At 55.3% G+C, this 20,674-nt stretch overlaps 1 protein-coding gene across 1 annotated transcript in view; it reads right to left on the bottom strand.

The window, feature by feature from the left end:
• PAX5 (paired box 5) overlaps positions 1-20,674 on the bottom strand; it is a 175,652-nt gene that overhangs the window by 22,725 nt on the left and 132,253 nt on the right. Inside the window, exon 8 of the mRNA XM_060153394.1 lies at positions 18,455-18,556. Coding sequence (XP_060009377.1) covers positions 18,455-18,556 — 102 coding nt within the window. The remainder of the gene's footprint in view (positions 1-18,454; positions 18,557-20,674) is intronic.

Below are 20,674 nucleotides of genomic sequence, written 5' to 3'. Positions count from 1 at the left end.
ACTCAGAGTGTAGCAGCATCAGTGGGGAGTTTGTTAGAACTGCAGCATCCCGAGCCCCAGTCTAGTTTTACTGAACCAAATCTGCTCTGGAAGATGATCCCTAGGTGGTTTGTGTGCAGTAAAGTTTGAGAAGCACTGACCCACGTTAAAGAGTTTCCCAGCATCCTCAGAGGCACACTGTGTCTAGTCCCCCAGCCCTCTGAATCCAGCCCCCTAAGAAGGCCGGCCTCTAAGAAGGTTATCCTCAAACAGCTGACCGCTAAGAGGGGCCGGCTGGTGTGGGTGGACTGGCAGGTGGTTGGGCACCTGCCACAGGTACTCAGCAAGTTTGATGAGGCACTTGTTCTGTGGAGGGAGCTGAATCAGGACACCCCTCAGGCTAATTCTCACAACTGTCAAGGTTGGACCGGAGGCAGGAGCCCCAGTGAGGTCTCGTCTCTACCACAAACTCACTGGAGCAAGGGTCTTCCCCAGTCCAGGCCTGTTTCCCCATGGGTGAGAAACTCAGCCCTGAAGTTTGCTGTGCCAGGGGAGTCCTCTTCTTTCTTAAGTTCAACTGACACTTTCATTGTGTTCTCTGTGCCCTGCCCACAGACCTGGCTGGGAGGAAGCTTTGTGGGGAGGGACCTGGGAGAGGGGAGGGGAGATGTCTTTGGGGGCCAAGGAAGGGTGAAGAAGCTTCCTAAGGGGGTAAATGCAGGCGAGGTGGGGGAGCCCCCAGGTGTGCCGGGGAGACCTGGTGTGTGTCTACCTTGATGCCAGGCACACAGCAGACGGTCAATGCTTCATCTGCCTATTCATTCAGCAGATGTTGGCTGAGTGCCTACTGGATACCAGGCACTGCTCTGGACACTGAGAATACAGCTGTGAACAAAACACATGTCCCTGTCCTCGGAGAGCTTATATTCTAGTGGTACAAACAGATAATAAATAGGAAAAAATAAAGCATAGAGTGTGTGTTAAGGAGAAATCATAAGGAGGTGATAGAGTGGCTGGGGATGGCTTCACCAAAAAGGTGACCTTCGAATAAAGAGGCAAAGGAGGTGCCATCATACCTCCCACTGCCCCATTGCTCTTCATCTGAAATGCCACCTTCCTCTCCCTCCTCATGTCCAATCCCCCACCTTGTCAAAACCTACCGTTCTTGTGAATATCTATGGGAAGAGCACTCTGAGAAGAAGGAACGGCAAGTGCAAAGGCCCTGAGGCAGAAGAGTGGGTGGTGTGTTGGAGGATCAGTGAGGAGATCTGTGAGGCTGGAGGGGAAAAGTGAGGGGGGGCAGGTAGAAGATGAGGTCAAGGAAGGAAGTGGGAAGGGGAAGATCAGGTAAGGTCTTTGGCCTCTGCTCTGAGTGAGCAAAAGAGGGACATGACCCAACTCAGATTGTAACAGGCTCACTCTGGCTGCTATGGTGAGAATGGACTCAAGGGGGCAAGGGTGGCACTGGGGAGACCAGTAAGGAGGATTCTGCGTATATTTACTGAAAGACTGACCTACCCACGGAGTGGGCACCTCCGGCCATTTGGAGCTTAATGCTATGGGGCTGGGAAGGGCCAGGCTGTGTGGCCATGCAAGCAGGTGGTCAGCTGGCCAAAGCCAAGGACACTCATAGTGTGAGGCCAGATAGGGACTGCTGGGTAGAGAGGAGCACCTTGGATTCCAGTCCTGGCTCGGCATGGCCCTGGGCCAGTCCCCTCCTCTCACTGAGCCTATAACAAAAGTGATAACCAAGGGCACCCACGGGTTTGTGGTGAGGATTCTGTGAGAGTGTGGATGTACCAACTGCGGGTAAACTGAGGAAGGGTGTGGCGGCGGGGCGGTGCTGCTTGTCTTGCCCACACCAGAAATGGCACACGCAGGAGGGCGATGTGTCCCGATTCTCCACTAGGGGGAGCCTGGGCAATTCCTCCTCCAGCAGAAATGAAGTTTGCAAGCATTCATCCCGTCTCATCCCGGGAATTGCGGAAGTGCCCAGGTCCCGGGTTGAGAATAGCCTGGGATTGTGTGTCTAGGGGGCTAGTCCTTTCCAAGACGTGTGCTGAACAGCCCAGCAGCAGCTACTGAGAGGTCGCTACCTGGAGACCTAAAGTTCCATCAGGCTCACACCACAGCCCCCAAATAACAAACCAAAGAGTAGGTGGAAAGGAAAAGCCACCCATGGCTGAAGGCATTTATTTGGTCTGAGGTAAGCAGGATGGATGGCTTTTAGTTCACCCCTGCACGTGTTTGTGTGTTCACTTCCTCTCTTGGTCCACACATTATTAAATGTGGCTTCTCAAACCCTCACTGAGCGTCTGCCCTGTGCCAGGCTCTGTGCTGGGTCGTGCTGTGATGCAGCAGACACTCAGGCTCATGAGCCTCCTTTGCCCCCCAGACAGCCAGCAGCTAGCTGGGGTTTTGAGTTTCTCAGGGTCTCTCTCACCTCTCCGTTTATCTGAGGGCTAAAGAGTTCCAATAAGATTCCCTTAAAACAGACAAAGGGGCAGGACAGCCCCGTAGGGATGAGTAGGTTGTTCACTGCACAAGAGCAACCAGCTAATTGGGCATGTGGGGACTGAAATCCAGCCCCCTCTCCACTTGCCATACCCTGAATCTTGGAGTGGGGCCGCATCCACCCTCCGGGAGGAAGGAGCAAGGTCCTGAGAAACAGCCTGGGGGAAACTTCAAGATAAGCTCTGTGGCTTCGCCTCTCTCTCCTGCTGTAGCTTCTTCACTCTGCTGTCACAGATCAGGAGGAGAACACAAAGATGGATACAGTGGATCCCAAAGACTGTCAAACCTGGGCCACCTGGGTTCTCTTCGTTCAGCCCACATTTATTTAGTACTAAGAATGTGCCAAGCACCGTTAAGAGGCACAGGTTGCCTGCAAGGCGGTGTCATCACGCTTTCACTGTGGAGACAGAAGCATGATCTGGCTTTCAGGGTCCTGCCTTTTCTCTTGTTAAAAGGGCTCTGAGCAATCAAGACTGGACTCTATCCTGGCCCTGCCACTTGGGCAAGTTACTCTGTGTGAGCCGAGGCCTCGGCCTCCTCCTCTGGCAGGGAAATGGGATACCATCAACACCAACCTGGTGAGGTTATTGTGAAGGGCAAGCAGGCTGGGAAATGACCAGCCACAGACGTTCTCCCTAGATGTCAGCCACTTCTAGAAAGCAGGGACTTCTCGTCTCTTTTATGCTCACAACAGCCCTTGGAGGAAGACCATTAACATGTCTCCACCATAAAGATGTCAAGTGGGGAAGGTGACTGGAGGCAGGACTGAGGCCACGGGTGCCGAGTCCTGGTCCAGGGCGTCCAAGACACCCCACACACCTTCTCAGCCTCCCCCAGATCTCCCTCTCAGCTGGAGGAATTCCACGCATAGATTTGGACGGAGATGTTCCAGGTACTCCTGAGAGGGATGTGTTAAGTCAGGCCTGGGAGACAAAGACGGGAGAGCGAGGCAGGACTTGGACTTGCTCCTTACAGGTGTGCAGGTGGGAGAAAGTGCCCCAGGGTCCCCACGGGGCCACTCGCGGATCCCACACACTGAGAGGCTCCCTGGGCCCTGGGTCAGGGGGCCCCACTCCACCCTCGCGCTGCCCCGCGGCTCCATCCAGTCAAGGCTGGTGGAGCTGAGCACCGGCCGGCCTCCCCCAGCAGCCCACCCGCTTCCTCGCTTCCTCTGGCTGGCCTGCATGGTGGCAGGCCCTGCCTGCTCCCCGGGGAGCCTGCCGCCAGGCCTGATGGCGCTGACGGAGGGAGGGAGGCCGCCAAGCTGTCAGTCTGGAGGTGCCCCTCGGAGCCCCTCCTGGCTGGAGTGAGGAGGGCGGCCTGCGCCGGAGCCGGGCTGTCAGGGCCTTCACGGAGACGAGGCCGGAGAGGCGCTGCCTGACAGCTCGCCCACCGAATTAGGACCATTTGCATGCTAATTTCCAGCACTCTAACGGGCTGGCAGGCTGGCTGGGGTGTGGAGAGTGTGCAGAGAGAGGCACCGCGGCCTCCCTGCCCGCGCTGGAACAATGCTTGACTGATCTAGCTGCGTTAACGAGCAAATTATGGTAATTTTGTTATTACAAATGCATAGAAATTTCCAAAGCGGGCAGCCATTCAGGGCAGCTCCCTGCTCCTCCCCGCTCTTAAATACTGAACCCCTGTTTGTACACATGGGCCTGGCACCCGCTTCAGGGACGGAGGTTCCGAGGGGCCAGGTTTCCATGGGAGCCTCTTGGGGAGTCCCAGGGTGAAACAGCCTTAGGCCAGGGGATCCCTTCCTGTCTGCAGTCCAGCCTTGCATCCCCCAAACCCCACCCTCCTGTCCCCCAGGAGTCCCTGCCTGGGCCCTGGGCCTAGCAGTCCCACAAACCTGCCACACTCAAGCTGGTTTCTTTCCATTCTGAGCAGGTAACATGGGTGATTCTCCTCACAGATGCTCTGAGGTCTTGAGAAATTCAATGATTTCTGTATCCACTCTGTGAACTGGGCTCAGCACCCATGAGGAGGAGCTCAGGGATTGTCTGACGAATGAATGACTGAATGGGAGAGTAAGTGAAGGAAGGAGGAAGGGAGGAAGGAAAGAGAGGCGGGGATAAGGGAAGGGGGGAAGGTGAGGGAGGGAGGTAGTGAAGGAAGGAAGGAACGGAGGAAGGCCAGAACTTATCCCATAAATGAGGACAATTAAGAAAGACCCCGGGGCTTCCCTGGTGGCGCAGTGGTTGAGAGTCCGCCTGCCGATGCAGGGGACGCGGGTTCATGCCCCGGTCCGGGAGGATCCCACATGCAGCGGAGCGGCTGGGCCCGTGAGCCATGGCCGCTGAGCCTGCGCGTCTGGAGCCCGTGCTCCGCAACAGGCCACAACAGTGAGAGGCCCGCGTACCGCAAAAAAAAAAAAAAAAAGACGCCGGTCAGCTCATTGGTGATGTAATTAATCCAAGACCTCACCAGAGGATTTATTTGCCAACTGGCAACCCCTCCTGGCATTTATAATTGTCCACTGCTGGACAATCACAATTTGTCCCAGTTTTTCAGGTGATCTTCTTTTTGATTAAAAGTATGTTTTTGGAAGCATGCTCTGGAATGTATCCAGATAGAAGCCTTTTCCAAGAAAGTGAGCTCCCTGCTCCCAGCAGCTCGGAGTGGGTAGCTCCAGCTGCAGGGCGGGGCGGGCACAAAGCTGGATGGTGGGACCCTATTAAAAACCAGTGCACTTGTGGGCGGGGCCCACTGCTTCCCTCCGGGGCCTCTGCCTGTGACCTACTGGCAGTCCTCTGATTTCATGACGGGGTCGGGCTGATGTTACTGAAAGGTCATGAGGCTGCCTCAACTCCATTTTGGAAGTCACTGGGGAAAAAAATCATCAGTTACGGAGGAGCGCAGCACTGAGGAAGGTCTGCTCCAGGTGGCCGAGGAAGCCCGAGCCGGCCCTGCTCTCGGCTCTCCGAGGGGCGTATGGGAGGCAGGGACCTAAACGTGAGCCGAGACTTTAGAACCACAGCTGGGGTCATGGCCAGATTTTTCTATTTGTCTGATTATCTAATTGGGTCACACCTTCCAGAGGGAAACTGAACCCAGGAAAGAAAACAATCATTTCTTTTCATCCAGCCGCCTGACTCTGTGGGGAAAGCCGAGAGCAGGGGGAGTCGGGGCCTCAGCATGGCCCCAGGCTGAAGCTCTGACTGGCCTGGGGACGGGCACGGCCTGCATCCCAGGAGATGCTCTTGCAGCTGACCAGGTAGGGCCTGGGGAAGATCTGGGCTCAGGAAGAACATGAGAACGTTGGGGTGGGTGGAGCAGGAGTCGTGCTTTGAGTTGTTCTAGAAGCCAGGTCACTCAGGGACCACCCCAGGAATGCCAGGCCTGCGTGAAGTCAGGAGACACAAAGCTTCCTTTTTGTTGCTTCGGTGAAGAACTAGAGGGTGTGGTATTTCCCACCAGCCCGGGGTGGGGGGTGGGGGGGGTGGAGGACAAAAGGACAGACTGCTGCCACAGAAAGAAAGCCAGCCTGGCTCTTCCTCTGACTTGCTGTGTGACCTGAACAAGTCCTTTCCTAGACCTCATCTGCACACTCCCCTGCTGATTTCTAAGGTCAGTCCAGCCCTGTCCAGCCCTGGCAAAGGGAGAAGTAGCTATAGAGTGTACAAGGGCCATCTCCAGCCCTCTTCGAGGCATGTGTTAGAACAGATCCGCACCCAACACCCCACAGATGCACCCCAACCTAGACCTGTACTAGCTGCCTGCAGTGCTTTGTCCACGGGCAGATTCCCCCAACGCCACGGGCAGGGCCTCTGCTGAACCAGTACCTTTGTTGCTGCCGCCAGGTACCTGCTCTACGCTCCCCTCCTAGGGTCCTGGGTGGTGGTAGGTGATACACGGCTGCTGTCCAGATTCCAATTCTCCTGCAGCCATTTCTGCAAACGGCTCCGACTCCTTCCTGGGGAGTTCTCTTTCCAGGAACCCCCCACCAAAAGTACTCTCAGAAAGTCTGCATATTCACAAAGTTCTGGGGCTGTGGGGATCTGCTTCAATCCAACACTCCTCAGTGCAGACCCAGGACTTCCCCTTATCTCAGAGCTGCCTGTGCAGCACCCTTCTCTTGGGTCCCGCCAGAGAAAGCACTGTGTTTCTAAGAGTCAAACTCCAAATTGACAAAGCCCTTCCCTTATCATCTGGACCCGACCGCTCGCTAGCTGTGTGACCTTAGCCTCGGTTTTCATCTCTGTGAAATGGGGCTAAAAACCATGCCCTCCTGATGCTATGGTGGGGACCTGCTGAGATCACACAAGAAAAAGGCTTGTACTTTGTAAAGATCTGTCCAGATGGTGGTTCATGTTCTTCTCATTGCTGTGAACAAGACCTCAAAATGGCCACAACTGTCATGCATCCTGCTCTGGCAGGACAATGCCCAAGGCATGTGTGACCTGGGATTGCGCTTCACACAGAAGGACATGATAACACAGTTGTCATCTTAAAATTTCCTTTCCCCCCTCTTTTATGTCTTGCTCTCATTCCCACTCCTTCCCTCTCTTTCTCTCTTTCTTTCAGCCCTGGATCTAAGTCTCCCTGATTCGGGTCCTTTATCTGTGCCGTTGCACATAGACTCCTTATAAAGAAAATTCATTTGTTCAGGGTCACCGCGTGGTTTTTCATTAAAAACAAATTACCCGCATTCAGGGAGGACATCTGGGCTTCTCGGGTCCCATTAATGACTATATTTCCAGCCTCCCCGGCCCGGTTGGGCTCCCCTTGCCTGTCACCCTGCGCTCCCAGCCCCGGGAGGACAATGAGAGTGACAGTCAAGTGAAAGGGAAAACATGAGGGATGAGGGCGAGAGGCGAGTCCCCCGAGAGGGGAAGGAGGCAAAAGTGAAAAAAATAAATAACTCAAACAGAGGGTAACAAGGGCCATTGTCTCAGCGTCTCCAGTGAGGAGCCAGAGCAAACATGGGAAGAGCGAGCCAGTGTGGAAGTCGAGCTGAAGCCCCTTTAATTATACAGTCGGGCCCCAAGCCCCCGACTCTGGACCAGACAAGGTCGGGAGGGCATGTGCCCGATTCAGATACATCCCGCCCATATCCATGGAGCGCCTGCTGTGTGCAGGGACTGGGCAGGTGGAGGATTCCAAGAGGAGCAACCAGGAGCTGGGAGAGCCCGGTCACTCCAGCTCTGAGCGAGGCAGGCCATGGACAGTGCCCTGGCGGTGCTCAGGGGAAAGATGAGCCCCAGGGTGGGGGCGTAGGCCTCCTGTGAGAGACAGCAATTGACCGGGGCCTAGGAGGATGGCTGAGACGCAGACAGGTGAAGGTGGGCAGTAGAAGGGGATGTACTGGGACCTGAAGTGTGGTTCCCTGGTGTCCCAGCTGGGAAGGACTTCTCCCGAGCCATAAAAGATCTCTGGGTCAGGAAGGCCATCCACAGCCCTGAGGGAGCACCAAGGAAACCAAGGCCTTTTCCTGGGCCCACAGCCCATTCCCTCTCACTCTCTATGGGCACCAGGGGCTGAGTGAACTCGGAACCAGAGTTCCAGGCAGCAGGCCTAGCTGCTCCCCTGACTGTCTGTGCACCGTGGCGAGGCACGGCACCTCTCTGAACTCAGCTCGCTTGCCTCTGAAATGGGGATAAACATTCCAACCTCAAAGGTGCTTTCAGGACTTCCCTGGTGGTGCAGTGGTTGAGAATCCGCCTGCCTGCCAGTGCAAGGGACACGGGTTTGAGCCCTGGTCCGGGAAGATCCCACATGCCACAGAGCAACTAAGCCCGTGTGCCACAACTACTGGCTTGTGCTCTAGAGCCGGCGAGCCACAACTACTGAGCCTGTGTGCCACAACTACTGAAGCCCGTGTACCCTAGAGCCCGTGCTCCGCAACAAGAGAAGCCACTGCAATGAGAAGCCCCTCGCCGCAACTAGAGAAAGCCCGCGTGCAGCAACGAAGACCCAACACAGCCAAAAATAAATAAATAAATATTTTTTTAAAAAGGTGCTTTCAAATTGCCACTGGGGGTGACAGGCATGCCTCCCTTATAGACTGTAAAGCACCATGTGGGTTGAGGCCAGGTTTTGGTGGAATTAACTTATGGACGGAGGCAATTTGGCTTTATTCCAAAGCATTTTCCTTTTGGAGGGCAGGAGTCAAGCCCCACTGCTCTCTCTGCCCCCGAAAGCTCTGGGGGCTGCCAGAAGTTCTCAGGAGAGAAGTGTCCCAGGTGGAGTGACCCACAGGCTTAGTGGTGGCAGTCCATTCAGCTGAGGGCTGACAGCTGATGAAGTTTTAGAGACAAGGGCTGCAGATTCCAGTGGATCAAAGGTAGGAGAACAAAGATGACCCCAGTAGGTTCGATTTGGTTTCTGGAAGGACTCCAGTATGTACAGAAGCTAAGCATGCCTCAGAACCTTTACATTCACTATCCCTGCCCCAGGTTGAAGCATTCATTTCCCCTCCTCACTCCACCTCCCACCAGCTAACATGCTGCTCCACCAACATCAAGCCTGAGAATCGCCTCTTCCCAGATTCCTCCCCTGACCCAGGGCGGCACCGCTGGGAAGCTTTAGCTCTGCCCCTGGTCTCCCCATTCTTTGATGTGGACAATGGTGTCTGCTTAATTTTAGCAAAACTCTATGCAAAAGCTGCTTCAGACATGCCCACTGCCCCCCAGCAAACCCCTCTATGGGGAAATTCTGGAGCCTTCTATGCCTGACATCCCCATTCTAGGCTGGATCCCCCTCCTCTGTGCTCTGTGCTCCCAGAGTCCCTGGGGTCACCTGTTGCCACCCCTGTCCCCATAGGCCCTACTGACTCGCCTGTATGCACTATAGACTGAGAACTTTTTGTGTCCATGTCCCATGGACAAGGGCATGGCTCTCCCCCTCATATCCCTAGGCTATACCCGGCACATGTAGATGGTCAATAAATGTTGGAAGGAAGGGAGGGAGGGAGGGAAGAAGAAAGGAAGGATGTGGTGGGGGGTGGGTTAGATGGATGGATGGATGGATGGATGGATGGACGGATGGATGGATGGACGGACGGATGGATGGATGGATGGACGGATGGATGGACGGACGGATGGATGGATGGATGGATGGACGGACGGACGGATGGATGGATGGATGGATGGATGGATGGATGGACGGATGGATGAATGGATGGAGCAGACATGGGTAAACTAACAAGAGGGTGGGACCCAGAGTAGCCTAGAGGAGGTGAAGGTGTCCTCAGTGCCTGCTCCGAGCTCCCCCAGTTGTGGCCACTTCCTGGGCAGCCTGTCCTTGCCATGGGCCTGACGTGTGTGAGAAAAGGCTGAAGTGCCCTGCCTCCCACCTCCGTGCTCCCCAAAGGGACACTCTGCTTAGATGAGGGAACAAATCATGGTCATCTTTGCTGCCTCTCTTGCCCTGAGGTTCTAGACTCCAAAGTCTGTAAGAACCCATCCCATGTGGGATGCCCAGAAGGCCGTCCTCGCCTGTCACAGCAGTGTTAGGGGACACAGCTATGGGTGTATGGGATTAGCATATTCTGAGGCACCCTTCCTTCAGCTCCACTCCTTGGAGGTGATTACCCAATTACATATGATAGCCCAGGGCCATTGCGTTAGCAGGTCCCAGTCCCAGAGCTGAATGGAAACTGGAAGGGAAATTGCTGCTCACGTCAAACAGAGGTGGCGAGGCTCGGGAGCCTCCAGTTCAGCTGAGGGGTGACACCAGCAGGCAGGGACATCACAGATTTAGAAGCCCTTGTGTGGCAGGACCAGAAAGCCCCCTACAGAGGCTAATTCAATCTTCTCATCCCCTGCCTCCTGTTTTAAGAGAAAGCAAGAAGTCCCAAGACCACATCCCAAGGTCACACTGTGAGTGTCTGGCAGCTGGAATCAAAACCCAAGCCTCCTAAGTTCCAGTAGGACCTTCATGCCCCAGCGTGCTTTCCATCTCTGAGCCTTTGCTCTTGCAATTCTTTTCTTCCCCAATGCGGCAAAGCACTCATAAAGCCCACGTGGAGTTTCTCCCCAGTCCCAGCGTCACTTCAATGCAGGGTTCACATGGGGCTTTAGTCACGTGCACTGTCCAGATGAGGCCACTCCAAACCCCTCGTTCTCCATTCTACGAAGGCACAGCAGCCTTGCCTCTGACTCACGTCCAGATCTTCCTGGGCCAAGCCTGCCATCTGTCAAGGCTGCTGTTTGCAGCACTTCGTGCCACAGAGTTTTCCAGGGGTTAAGGCTCTGGGTCTTCTTACACATAGTCCCTCACCCAGCAATGCCCCTCCAACTTCTCAGACTGACAAACTCACCCTTCAATGTGCAGCTCAAATGACCTTCTCAGGGAAGCCTTCCCTGATTTCCCCCACTCCACCCCATTGCCCCTAGCAGTCTCTCTCCTTCATTTCTTCAGCACATTCCTAGATTTTAGCTCTAAACACAGCATGCAGGGATGATTTTTTTTATATCTGTCTCCCCAACTGGACTGTGAGCTCCCTGAGGGCAGGGGCTGTGTCTGTAACACCACACCTAGCCCAGAACGGGCACCCAGTGTCTCTCAGGAACTGTCTGAGAATGAATGAATGGACAAATGAATGGCCACCTGTCATTTCATCCTAGCTGTGCCTGTCATTCCTTGGGGTCTACGTTCCTGGTGTGGCAGAGTGACTGGAGGCCACTAGAGGGCAGCAAAGAGTCAGGAACGAGCAACAGGTGTGCACCCCGAGCCCAGGGCAGGCGTGGAAAGGTGTGGAGGGAGCTTGGAAAGTGCCCAGGCCACAGGACCAGCAGGAGCCCTGATCAGGGGGAAGTAAGACCTAAAAACAAAGGCCACTCATCCCCTAAGCTAACACTCTGATGCTGGGGCCGGGGGAGGCACTTGGGGACAAAGCACTCATCCAGTCTCCTACCTGACGCTCCAGCCCCTCTGCCAGGTCCTCACTGGCTTCTGCTGGCCCCTCCCAAGCCTGCCCATCCCCATACCTTCCGTTCTAATTTTGGAGGAGGGTCTCTATACAAAGGCTGAAGAAGGTGTCCCTCTGACTCCCATCCATGGGTCCCGGCCATGCCTATGGAACTGTGCAGAGTGTACTGTACCCCTGCCCTACGGGCTGAGCGAGGCCCAGAGAGTGGAAACGGCGTGTCAGACCACACGGTGAGGCCCTGGCTGAGCTTGGCCAACATCCAAGCTTCTGCCTCCCCGCCTGGTGCTGGTCCCCCGACGCCTCAAGCCTGCAGGCCTTTCACAGAGCGAGCAATGCTCAGTCAGGGAGGGGCTTGCTACAGACAGACTAAAGAAGCCCTCCTCTCCTCCCCTCCAGACCTCACTACTCTTCCTACCTCACACAGCTGGTGCCTCAGTAACTGCAAACCTTCATTTCAAATGATCCTCAAAAACAGCAGGCAGGGCAGCTCAGAGAGGTCACAGAGCTTATGCAGAGTCCCACAGCTAATCAGTGCTGAAGCCACACTCCTTCCACAGGGCCCCTACTTCTCTTGGGACAATTCCGCGTCTCTCTCTGGGCAGACTTTGCCCCTGTGCTCCTGATCTGCTTCACCACCTGTCTGCAGAGCACCTCACCGGGATGTCTGCTTGGTCTCCAAAGTTGACGAGCTCAGACCCTAACCTTGTTGGCCCCTGGCCTCCTCCTCAACCATCTCCCCTTCCTGTCAACCCCACTTACCCAGCTGGGCTGGCTGGGCCATGCTCCTGCCCACGTGAACCCCCTCCAGTCACCAGCAGGACCCACTCTCAGCCCCCTGCCCCACCCTCTTCTTCAGACGGCCAAGGATACTCCGGTTACAGCCCAGCTTGTGGCCCTCTTTACCAGGACACCTTTCTCAACTGGACCAGCCCCAGGTGCCTCTCCGTTTTCTCCAGGCCTGGCACTCAGAGTCTGCCCTACTCCTGCTTGGCAATGTTCTTGTTTGTGACTGGACTCTCCTCTAACTGGATTTCCCATTGATCCATGGGCCCCATGGGCTGTGGGCACTGCTGGAGCGCTCTTCACCTGACGCCGGATTTAGGCCTGCCTGCTAGGCTTCTCCCCTCACCACCGCACCCAGCTCAGACCCCTGAATAAATGACAGCAATCATGCATAATAATAATAATTAATGCTTACACTGCACTTAATATGTGCCAGGCTAAGTTCTAAGAGTTTTTACATTTATTACAGCCGTCCCTCAGTATCTGCCAGGGGTTGGTTCCAGGACCCCCTCGGACACCAAAATCCACAGATGCTCAAGTTTGTTCTATAACATGATGTAATATATGCATATAACCTACACACATCCTCCTGTATACTTTAAATCACCTCTTGATTACTTGTAACACCTAATCCAATATAAGTGCTATGTAAGTAGTTGCTGACACTATTCAAGTTTTGCTTTGTGGAACTTTCTGGTATTTTTTTCCAAGTATTTTCTATCCATGGTTGGTTGAACCCATGGATGCAGAACCCACAGATACAGAGAGCCAACTGTACATCATTTACATGTACATCTCATTCTTATTATCACATCATTCCCATTTTATAGATGAGGAGGAAACTAGGGTCTAGAGAAGTTACGTAACTTGCCCCAAGTCACACAGCTAGTAAGAAGCAGGACGGTGGCTCAAAACCAGGCAGTCTGGCTCCAGAGCCCATGCTCTTAACCACTCGGTCTCCCCGCTTCACCACGTGGCTGCCAGTGTGGGCCCTCGGGCAGCCCAGCCTCCTTGGCTGCAGTGTTCCAGCACTGGGCTGAGCTTTCCCCGGCAGCCCAGCCCTCATCACCACCTTTTGTATCTCATCAACTGTTGCCTGAGTGCTACTATGGGCCAGGCACTCTGCCAGGAACCAGGGACACAGCGGCGAGCAAAACAGACAGAACTTTGTGTGCTGTATAAGCCTTCTGTACTGTATAGACCTGAGAGGAAACTGCATGAGGAAGGAGTAAACCGCTAATTAAATCCCTTCCATTGTGCTTAGTATCACAAATGAAAAGAACAGGATGCTTTGAGAGGGGTGTGATGGGGTTCTGGTTCAGATGGTGTGGTGGGCAGAGTAACACCGCCATCCCCCAAAGATGTCTACGTCCTAATCCCTGGAACCCAGGATCGTGTCAGGTTATATGGCAAAGGGGGAATTCAGGTTGCTAAGTAGCTGACCTGAAGACATGGAGATTATCCTGGATTAAGCAGGTGAGTCCAATAAAACAAGGGTCTTTCTAACGGGAAGAAGGGGCCAGGAGAGAGCAAACCTGGAATATGGAGGCACGATAAAGACTCAGCCCAACGTGGGGCCCCAAAGCAAGGGATGCAGAGTATCTACAGGCTGGGAAAGGCAAGGACACTATTCTCCGCTGGGGCTTCCAGAAGGACACCCGGACTTCAGCCCAGGGAGACCCATTTTGGATTCCCGACCTCCAGAACCGTAAGATGAGAAATTTTCATTGTTTTAAGCCACTAGTTTGTGGTAACTCATCACAGAAGCAAGAGGAAACTAACACATTTGGTGATGGGGAAGGCCCCTCAGAGGAGGTGAAACCACAGGGGTGAGAGGGAGCCAGGCAGGCTGGGCCAGGCGGCAGCGGCAGCAGCAGAGGGGGCTGAGCGCGCTAAGCAGAGGAAACTGCCCGTGTGAGGGAAGCAGGCGCCGTCATTCCTCCCGCTGGAATCCGGGGCCCTGTGCCTGCCCAGACGGCCTCACTGGCCTCAGGGGTCTGCTCCACCCTCACCCTCACCTCCCACTTCTTCAAGAAAGCCATCAGTGGATTGAGCAATTTAACTGAATGGCATCTAGAAGTGATGTACACCAATCCATGGCAAGTAGGGCGCCCAGGGCAGAGGAGCCTGCCAGCCTCCTTCTAGGGCCTCCCATCAAACAGCTGCTTGTCTGCTGCAGCCCAGGGAAGGCAAACACGGCAGGATTTCCCGGCACTCTGGCCTGAAGCCCCCAAGAGGAGTCCAGTAAAGGATACACGGGGGTGCCCAGGTTCCTCTCAAAGACAGTTGGTTCCTTTGCTTCTTAGACTCACTGAAGCCAAAGGGCAGTGAACGCCCCTTTCTTTCCCCCAGCCTAGAATTTTTAAGAGTTTCAAATGCCATGTCAATATCCGTTAGGTTGTGCAAATATCTTCAGGCGGGAATCAACTAGTTATACTGCTCAAGACACTATGGAATCTTTGGTGCAAAACTTTTGGCATTTGATGAAGATAAAACCTGAAAACTGTCTCCACTCTGAGCTGACGTGACGTGCCGCACTTGCTTTAATCGACGAAGCAAAGGGCTATGTGGGGTTGGCAGAGCCACAGGAACTGAATCTACCAACGCTAGAGAAAGCCAAGTAGCCCTGTTTTGCGGGTGTGAAAACACCCTGAAACCAGAAAGGGCAGACAACCCCTGATGGCGGAGTCAAATTCGAAATAAACAAGAGTTGAAGCCACCAAGCTGGCAGTACGGGAAAATGTACTATTTTTCCAGGCCCCAAAGTTCAACTGCCCAAGTGTTCCCTGGACATGATCCCTCCTCAACTTGTCCTAAAAGCAGACCTTATCCATGGAAGCCTCCTTTATAAATGGAAGAGGGGGCAGCCAAATGTTTCCCAAAACCTAGGGTAGGAAAAACAGCTCAGAAGATTTCAGTTTCCCTCGGGATTCACTGCCAGGCCAGGAGGGAGGACTGTTCCATATAGAGAAACAGACCATCGCTGTGTAACAGCCTCAGCGATACAAAAACAGGATAAACGATTCGCCTAAAACCTTGCTCAGCTTGTTTCTCCAAACGCTGCCAACATGCCCTTGTGGGTCTAGAAATGGTATCGCCTGCGGTCACAATTGAATGAATACCTCCCAGATCCAGAAGCCCCAGGGGTTATGAATCAGAAATCTGAACAACTACAAAGTTGAAACCCTGACACAGGTTGTGGTATATCCACATTCTAATCCCTACAACCAGGGCTCATTACGTATATGACCAAAAAAAGTGGGGGGAGGGGTCCTTGTAGATGTGATTAAGTCAAGGATCTTGAAATGGGAAGATTACCCCACATTATCTAGGTGGGCCCTAAATACAGTCACATGTATCCTTACAAGAGAGAGCTTGAGGGAGACTTGATACACACGCACGCACACACACACACACACACACACACACACACACAAGTGATGTGAAGATGGGGCAGAGAGTTGCAGATTGGAATGATGTAGCCACAAGCCAAGGAACGCCAGGAGCCCCAAGAAGGTAGCAGAGGAGAGGAACGGGTCTTTCCCTGGGGCCTCCAGAGCGAGGACAGCCCTGCCCGCACCTTGATTTTGGCCCAGTGATACCGATTTCAGCCTTCTGGGCTCCAGGATGGTGAGAGAAATTTCTCTTTGTTTTAAGCCACCGAGTTTGTGCTGATTTGTTAAAGCCACCACAGGAAACTCATATGCGGGTCAATGTGAATTTTCCCTCCCTCCCGCCCTCAGCCAACACTCACAAAAAAGTACCTATTCCGTGTTATGGGCTATGAGGGGTGCAGAGGACGACTAAAGCAGAGGCCTGGCCTCAGTGAGCTCACCTCCTGGTGGCAAAGCTAATTGGTCCACGTGGCATAACAAACAAATGTAAAGCATTGTCCCCAGAGCAGGGCCTCACCAGAGGCATCAGGGGTGGTGATGTTTATGCTCAGCCCTGGAGGGTGAAGCTGGATCCCAACAGGCTGAGGCAGGAGGTGGTCTAAGCCAGAGACACAGAATAAGGAGGGACACTGACCGTCTGAGAGGCCTGCTGGGGACCAGCGAGCGGTCAGGGAGGGGGACGGGCTGGGAGAGTTGGCCAGAAAGGCAAGTTGAGGCCAGCCTACAGTGATGCCTGAGTGACAGGCCCGGGACCTGCTCTGCTGAAAGGTGGGCTGTCTCTGCCTTGGGCCAACTCTGGGCAGTTCCAGCAAAGACCATGCATGCGGGCCAGCACTGCCCCATGAAGCCTTCCAAGAATGAGTTTGGAAATCATTTTGGAGACAGAGTCCCAGAGATGTGATGCTGGTTTGGACACTGAGGAACAGGAACTGAGGACCTGCCTGCTGAGCGTGGAGTCCCAGCCCTGATGCCGGCTCTGGCACTGAAGGAGTGCTGAGCTGCACGAGAAGAGAAAGCAGAAAGAGAAGGAAAAAGGGGAGGAGGGAGACGTGGGGCTCCCCTGCCAAAATGCTTGTCTTCCTTCCTCCTCACTGTGCGCCCTCCCTCTCTGCAGAGTCCCAGGGGACCACACCACCCGGCTGGCCCTGTGGCTGCCCCTGTCCAGCTGCTGCCGGCAGGTTTGGTTAGACTGTACCCTTGTGCAGGCCTGTGATTCCTGCTGCCACTATTAATGGGCATCGGTTCCCGCTGGGGGCTCTGCCAGGCCCCCAGCCGTTTGTATCCTGAGCCTGGTAATTAGAGCTGGGAGAATCCCAGGGGCTGGAGGCCAGGCTCTGTCTGGATAATCTGGGGAAAGTTCAGCTGCTCCTCTGAACTCGGCCTCTTTGGGGTTGGCAGCAGGGAGCCAGCAGGGCCAGCCGGGTGGCGTCTGCTTCACCTGCCAATGTGCTCTCGGGACAGGGCCCGGGGCTGCCGCCTCCCCCTCTGCTATCACTGAAAGCGTGCATTGACAGACTGAATGTACACGATGGCAGAGGACAGGAGTGCTGAACTGGAGGGCAGAAGACCCAGATTCAAGATCTCCTACCACCAAGCTCTGCAGCCTTGGCCAGTTCCCTAACTTCTCTGAGTCTCAGTCTCCTTCTGAAACCTCGGGACCCTGCCCACCTCACAAGGTTGTAACACCAAAGGGCTCCTGGGCAAGCACTCTGCACTTGACAAAGGGCCCCACAGACGGGAGGGGCCGTTACTGGATAGGCAGGATCCTCCTAAGGCTGCCCTAACTCGCTGAGGGCTGAGAGATGAGTGGGGGTGGAGTGGGGGGCAGGAGGGCGTGTGTCCCACCGCCTCCGCTTGCCCGGAGCATGGTGTCTCCCTGTGCTCTGCCACGGCCCATCCTGGCGGCAGAAAAGGCAAAGGCTTTGCAGGCGCGAACCCGGCAGGCCTCCCCTGCGTTGGCAAGGCCCAGGGCAAGAGTACACACGGAGGCCATTTTCCATATGTCTCATATTTAAAAGTCATAAATCAAGCTAACAAGCCATTAAATGAAATATGCTCTGTCCTCCTACCTTGTTAAATACATCTTTGTAATAACCTGGAAGGCCAGGAGCGAGTTCAGAATTCTGGGACTCCTGGGCGCCTGCGTCGGGCTCTGGCTACGTGGGGAAAGCCCGCCCAAGCTCTGGTCTGCCTAGCTTCCTTTCCCATGCCCAGCCCACTCATCCTCACCCCGGCCTCAAACACAGGTGTGGACGCCCAGCCTTCACGTCCAAGCTCTGTCCACACCGTCCACGAAGAGTCGGTCCTCAGGCCCTGGGGTGCACGCATCTGGGACGTGGGCTGGGAGGAGGCTGGAAGAGGCTTAGGGCTGTTTGGGCAGGACCCCTGGGTGGGCTAGAAGGAGGGGTATGGGCACCAGATGGGCACGTCCCCTTGGCCTGCAGACTCCCCAGTCCATGGGTGGGGGGACACTGCCCCTGCAGTGTGGAGGAGGCTCCAGAGCAGGGGCCCTCCTGCCTGGTCTAAGGGTGGTTCACGCTGGGTCATGGCTTCTAGTCGTGGCTCTGCCTCCTACTTGATGGGTGACTTAGGCACGTCCCAGCCCCTCTCTGACCTTCGGCCAGATCCCGGCCCCCTCCGTGTTCAGGTTTCCTTTGTAGCCAGTGAGGGGTGTGTGAGCGACAGTCAAGGGCCCCCCTCTTTCTGATGTCCTCAGACGTGCTGCCGCTGGCTGGTCTAGCCCCACTGCCAACCCAGCTGCAGAGAAAGAGGCCGACAGTGCAGACCTCTGCCTCATTTATTCAGGTCCACTTCTCAGAAGCAGAGAGGTCATCTGTGCTGTTTGCGGGGATGCCCCCCGGAACCCCGAATGTCGCCTGCTACAGAGACGCAGACAGTGCAAACTCACCAGGCACCATCCCTGTCAGTGTCGGCGCTGAGTAGCTGCCCTGTCCGGCGGGGGGGACATGCGGAGGGTACCCGGGGAGGGTCGTGCTCGCCAAGTCGCGGCCTGAGGAATCAAAGCAACAAATCACAGGGTGAGCATCTCCACGGCCAGCTGCTCATGTCCACAGCTCCCTGGACATCTGCACATTTGTCACGTCTGGATGCTTAACACCAATGTGCCCCCAGTCCACGTGCATGTGCATGCACGCGCGCGCGCGCGCGCACACACACACACACACACACACACACACACTTACCCACCCCTCCAGCCGCCCAGGCTCCACTCAGCAGGAAGCAGGGATGGCTCTGCCACGTCCCTGGGAAACTGGAGCTCTGACCAGCTCCCCTTGCCCTCCACTCCCCAAGCAGGGCTTGGACTTCTCCATCCCACACCTTTTCTTCTGCTGTGCCCTCTGCACACGGCCCAACACTACCCGCCTTCAAAGACCAGCTCAACTGCCTCCCTCCTCCTCTTCCTCGACAGTGGGCGGGGCTCTTCCTGCCTCACCCGTATCTGGTCCTCACTGAACTTTTCCTCTTTGGGCCTAGAGCTTGTCATTCATTCAGTGATGGTGCAGGACGCACCTCCTGACACCAGACAGTGCTGTTCTGGACTGTGGGACATGGAGGTTACGGCCTCAGCCCTCGGGGGCAGACATCCAGTGGGCACATGTCCACCTCGTTGCAGGTTGTCAGCTCCTGAGGGCAGGGGCGACACCTCGTTCGGCACCCAGAACACCTGCCTCCACCACAGGGCTTAGCACCTATAGTAGGTCTTCATGAAAAAATGTGTGAATGAATGCAGCAGCCAAGTGGTCTGCATTCCAGGCCGTGTGGAAGAAAACCCCAAAGGGGTAGAACTGTGTAAGGGAAGCGCCACTGAGGTCTGCCGCTCAGGGAAAGAGCGGGGCTACAGCTCTTCAAACATTGCCAGTCACACGTATGTACCCAGGTGCTCACGCACAAGACCAACAATCCAGACCCTGGGAGATGGGACTGCGCAGTGATTACCTGCTGAGCTCTGAGGACGAGACCCTACCCTGGTGGGCGGAATAGGCAGTTGCCCCTAAAAGAAAGGGATGCCCCTGCTGTCAGCCATCCTGGGAAATGGGTGGGAAATCAGGTGGCCTTGGGAGGGAGAGAAGGTGGCCTTGGAATGAGGGAGGGAGAGAAGGCAGAACTTGCCCTCTTCTGGATGTGGACACTGAAGGCCAGAAGAGGTCCAGCGGTGTGGGGGACCAGCCCCTGACCCCGCAGAGCCAGGCTGGGGCCCAGGGGCCTCCCCTAGGGCCCAGTGGGGTGCTGTCAGCAGGACACAATTACACGACTTTGAGCTCCAGCACCGCTAGCAGGTGGCCAAAGAGGAGGGACCATCTCTGACCAATGCCCCCAGAGGATCCAAGGCAGCGACCATTTATGAGCCTATAAATGGTCCCCATATGAAAGAACAGCCCTTCTAGTGCCAGTCACTCAAAGACTGTCCAGCCAGCGCCCAGAGGCTGCCTCATTTCACAGGTTCTGCTTGTCTTCCAGACCCTTACAGAGCACAAGGCAGCTGCTCGACAGCAGGCCCCCTACCCCCGCCCTCTGCTCAGCACCTCCCTGGCTTTGGACTGGGCATCTGGCTTGTGACAAGCATGGCTCGTGTCTCTTCACATGCGGCATTGCTGCAGCACAGCAGGTGCCCCAAGGTTTACCTCCTGGAGTCCTGATTGCCCCCCGAACTGCATGTGACTCCCCATGAGAGCTGAGATCAGACAGAAAAGTGGGGTTGACAGAACTGACCACACATACATGGTGATTTCAAGAGGCTTTCCCCCGCCCCGCCCCCCCGCATCCCCTCCCTCTTCTGACCCAGCAACCACAGCCCTCCACAGCAGCTCCTTTCCACACAGAGTCTAAGCTCCAGGATCAAGTCTTTGTACCCCAAGGCTGGAATGGCAGAGGCCTACAAACGTTGAAGTGAATGAAAGGCGTGGCCCTGCTAGAGAAGCAGGAACTCTCTGGAGGCCATAATACTCCCCTCCATCTGGGGTCAAGGGCTCGCAGAGCTCTTCTTGACCAACCCCTGTGCCATTTTGCAGACGAAAACCCTGAGGCCCACGGCAGGGAGAGGGGAGCAACTGGCCCATGTTTCCTAACATCAGCCCAGGAGCCACCTCTATCTTAAGCAGCATCCTGT

This window comes from Lagenorhynchus albirostris, chromosome 7 (assembly GCF_949774975.1).
Source record: "Lagenorhynchus albirostris chromosome 7, mLagAlb1.1, whole genome shotgun sequence".
NCBI classification, from domain to species: domain Eukaryota; kingdom Metazoa; phylum Chordata; class Mammalia; order Artiodactyla; family Delphinidae; genus Lagenorhynchus; species Lagenorhynchus albirostris.
This window is presented reverse-complemented; position numbering and strand designations above follow the sequence as displayed.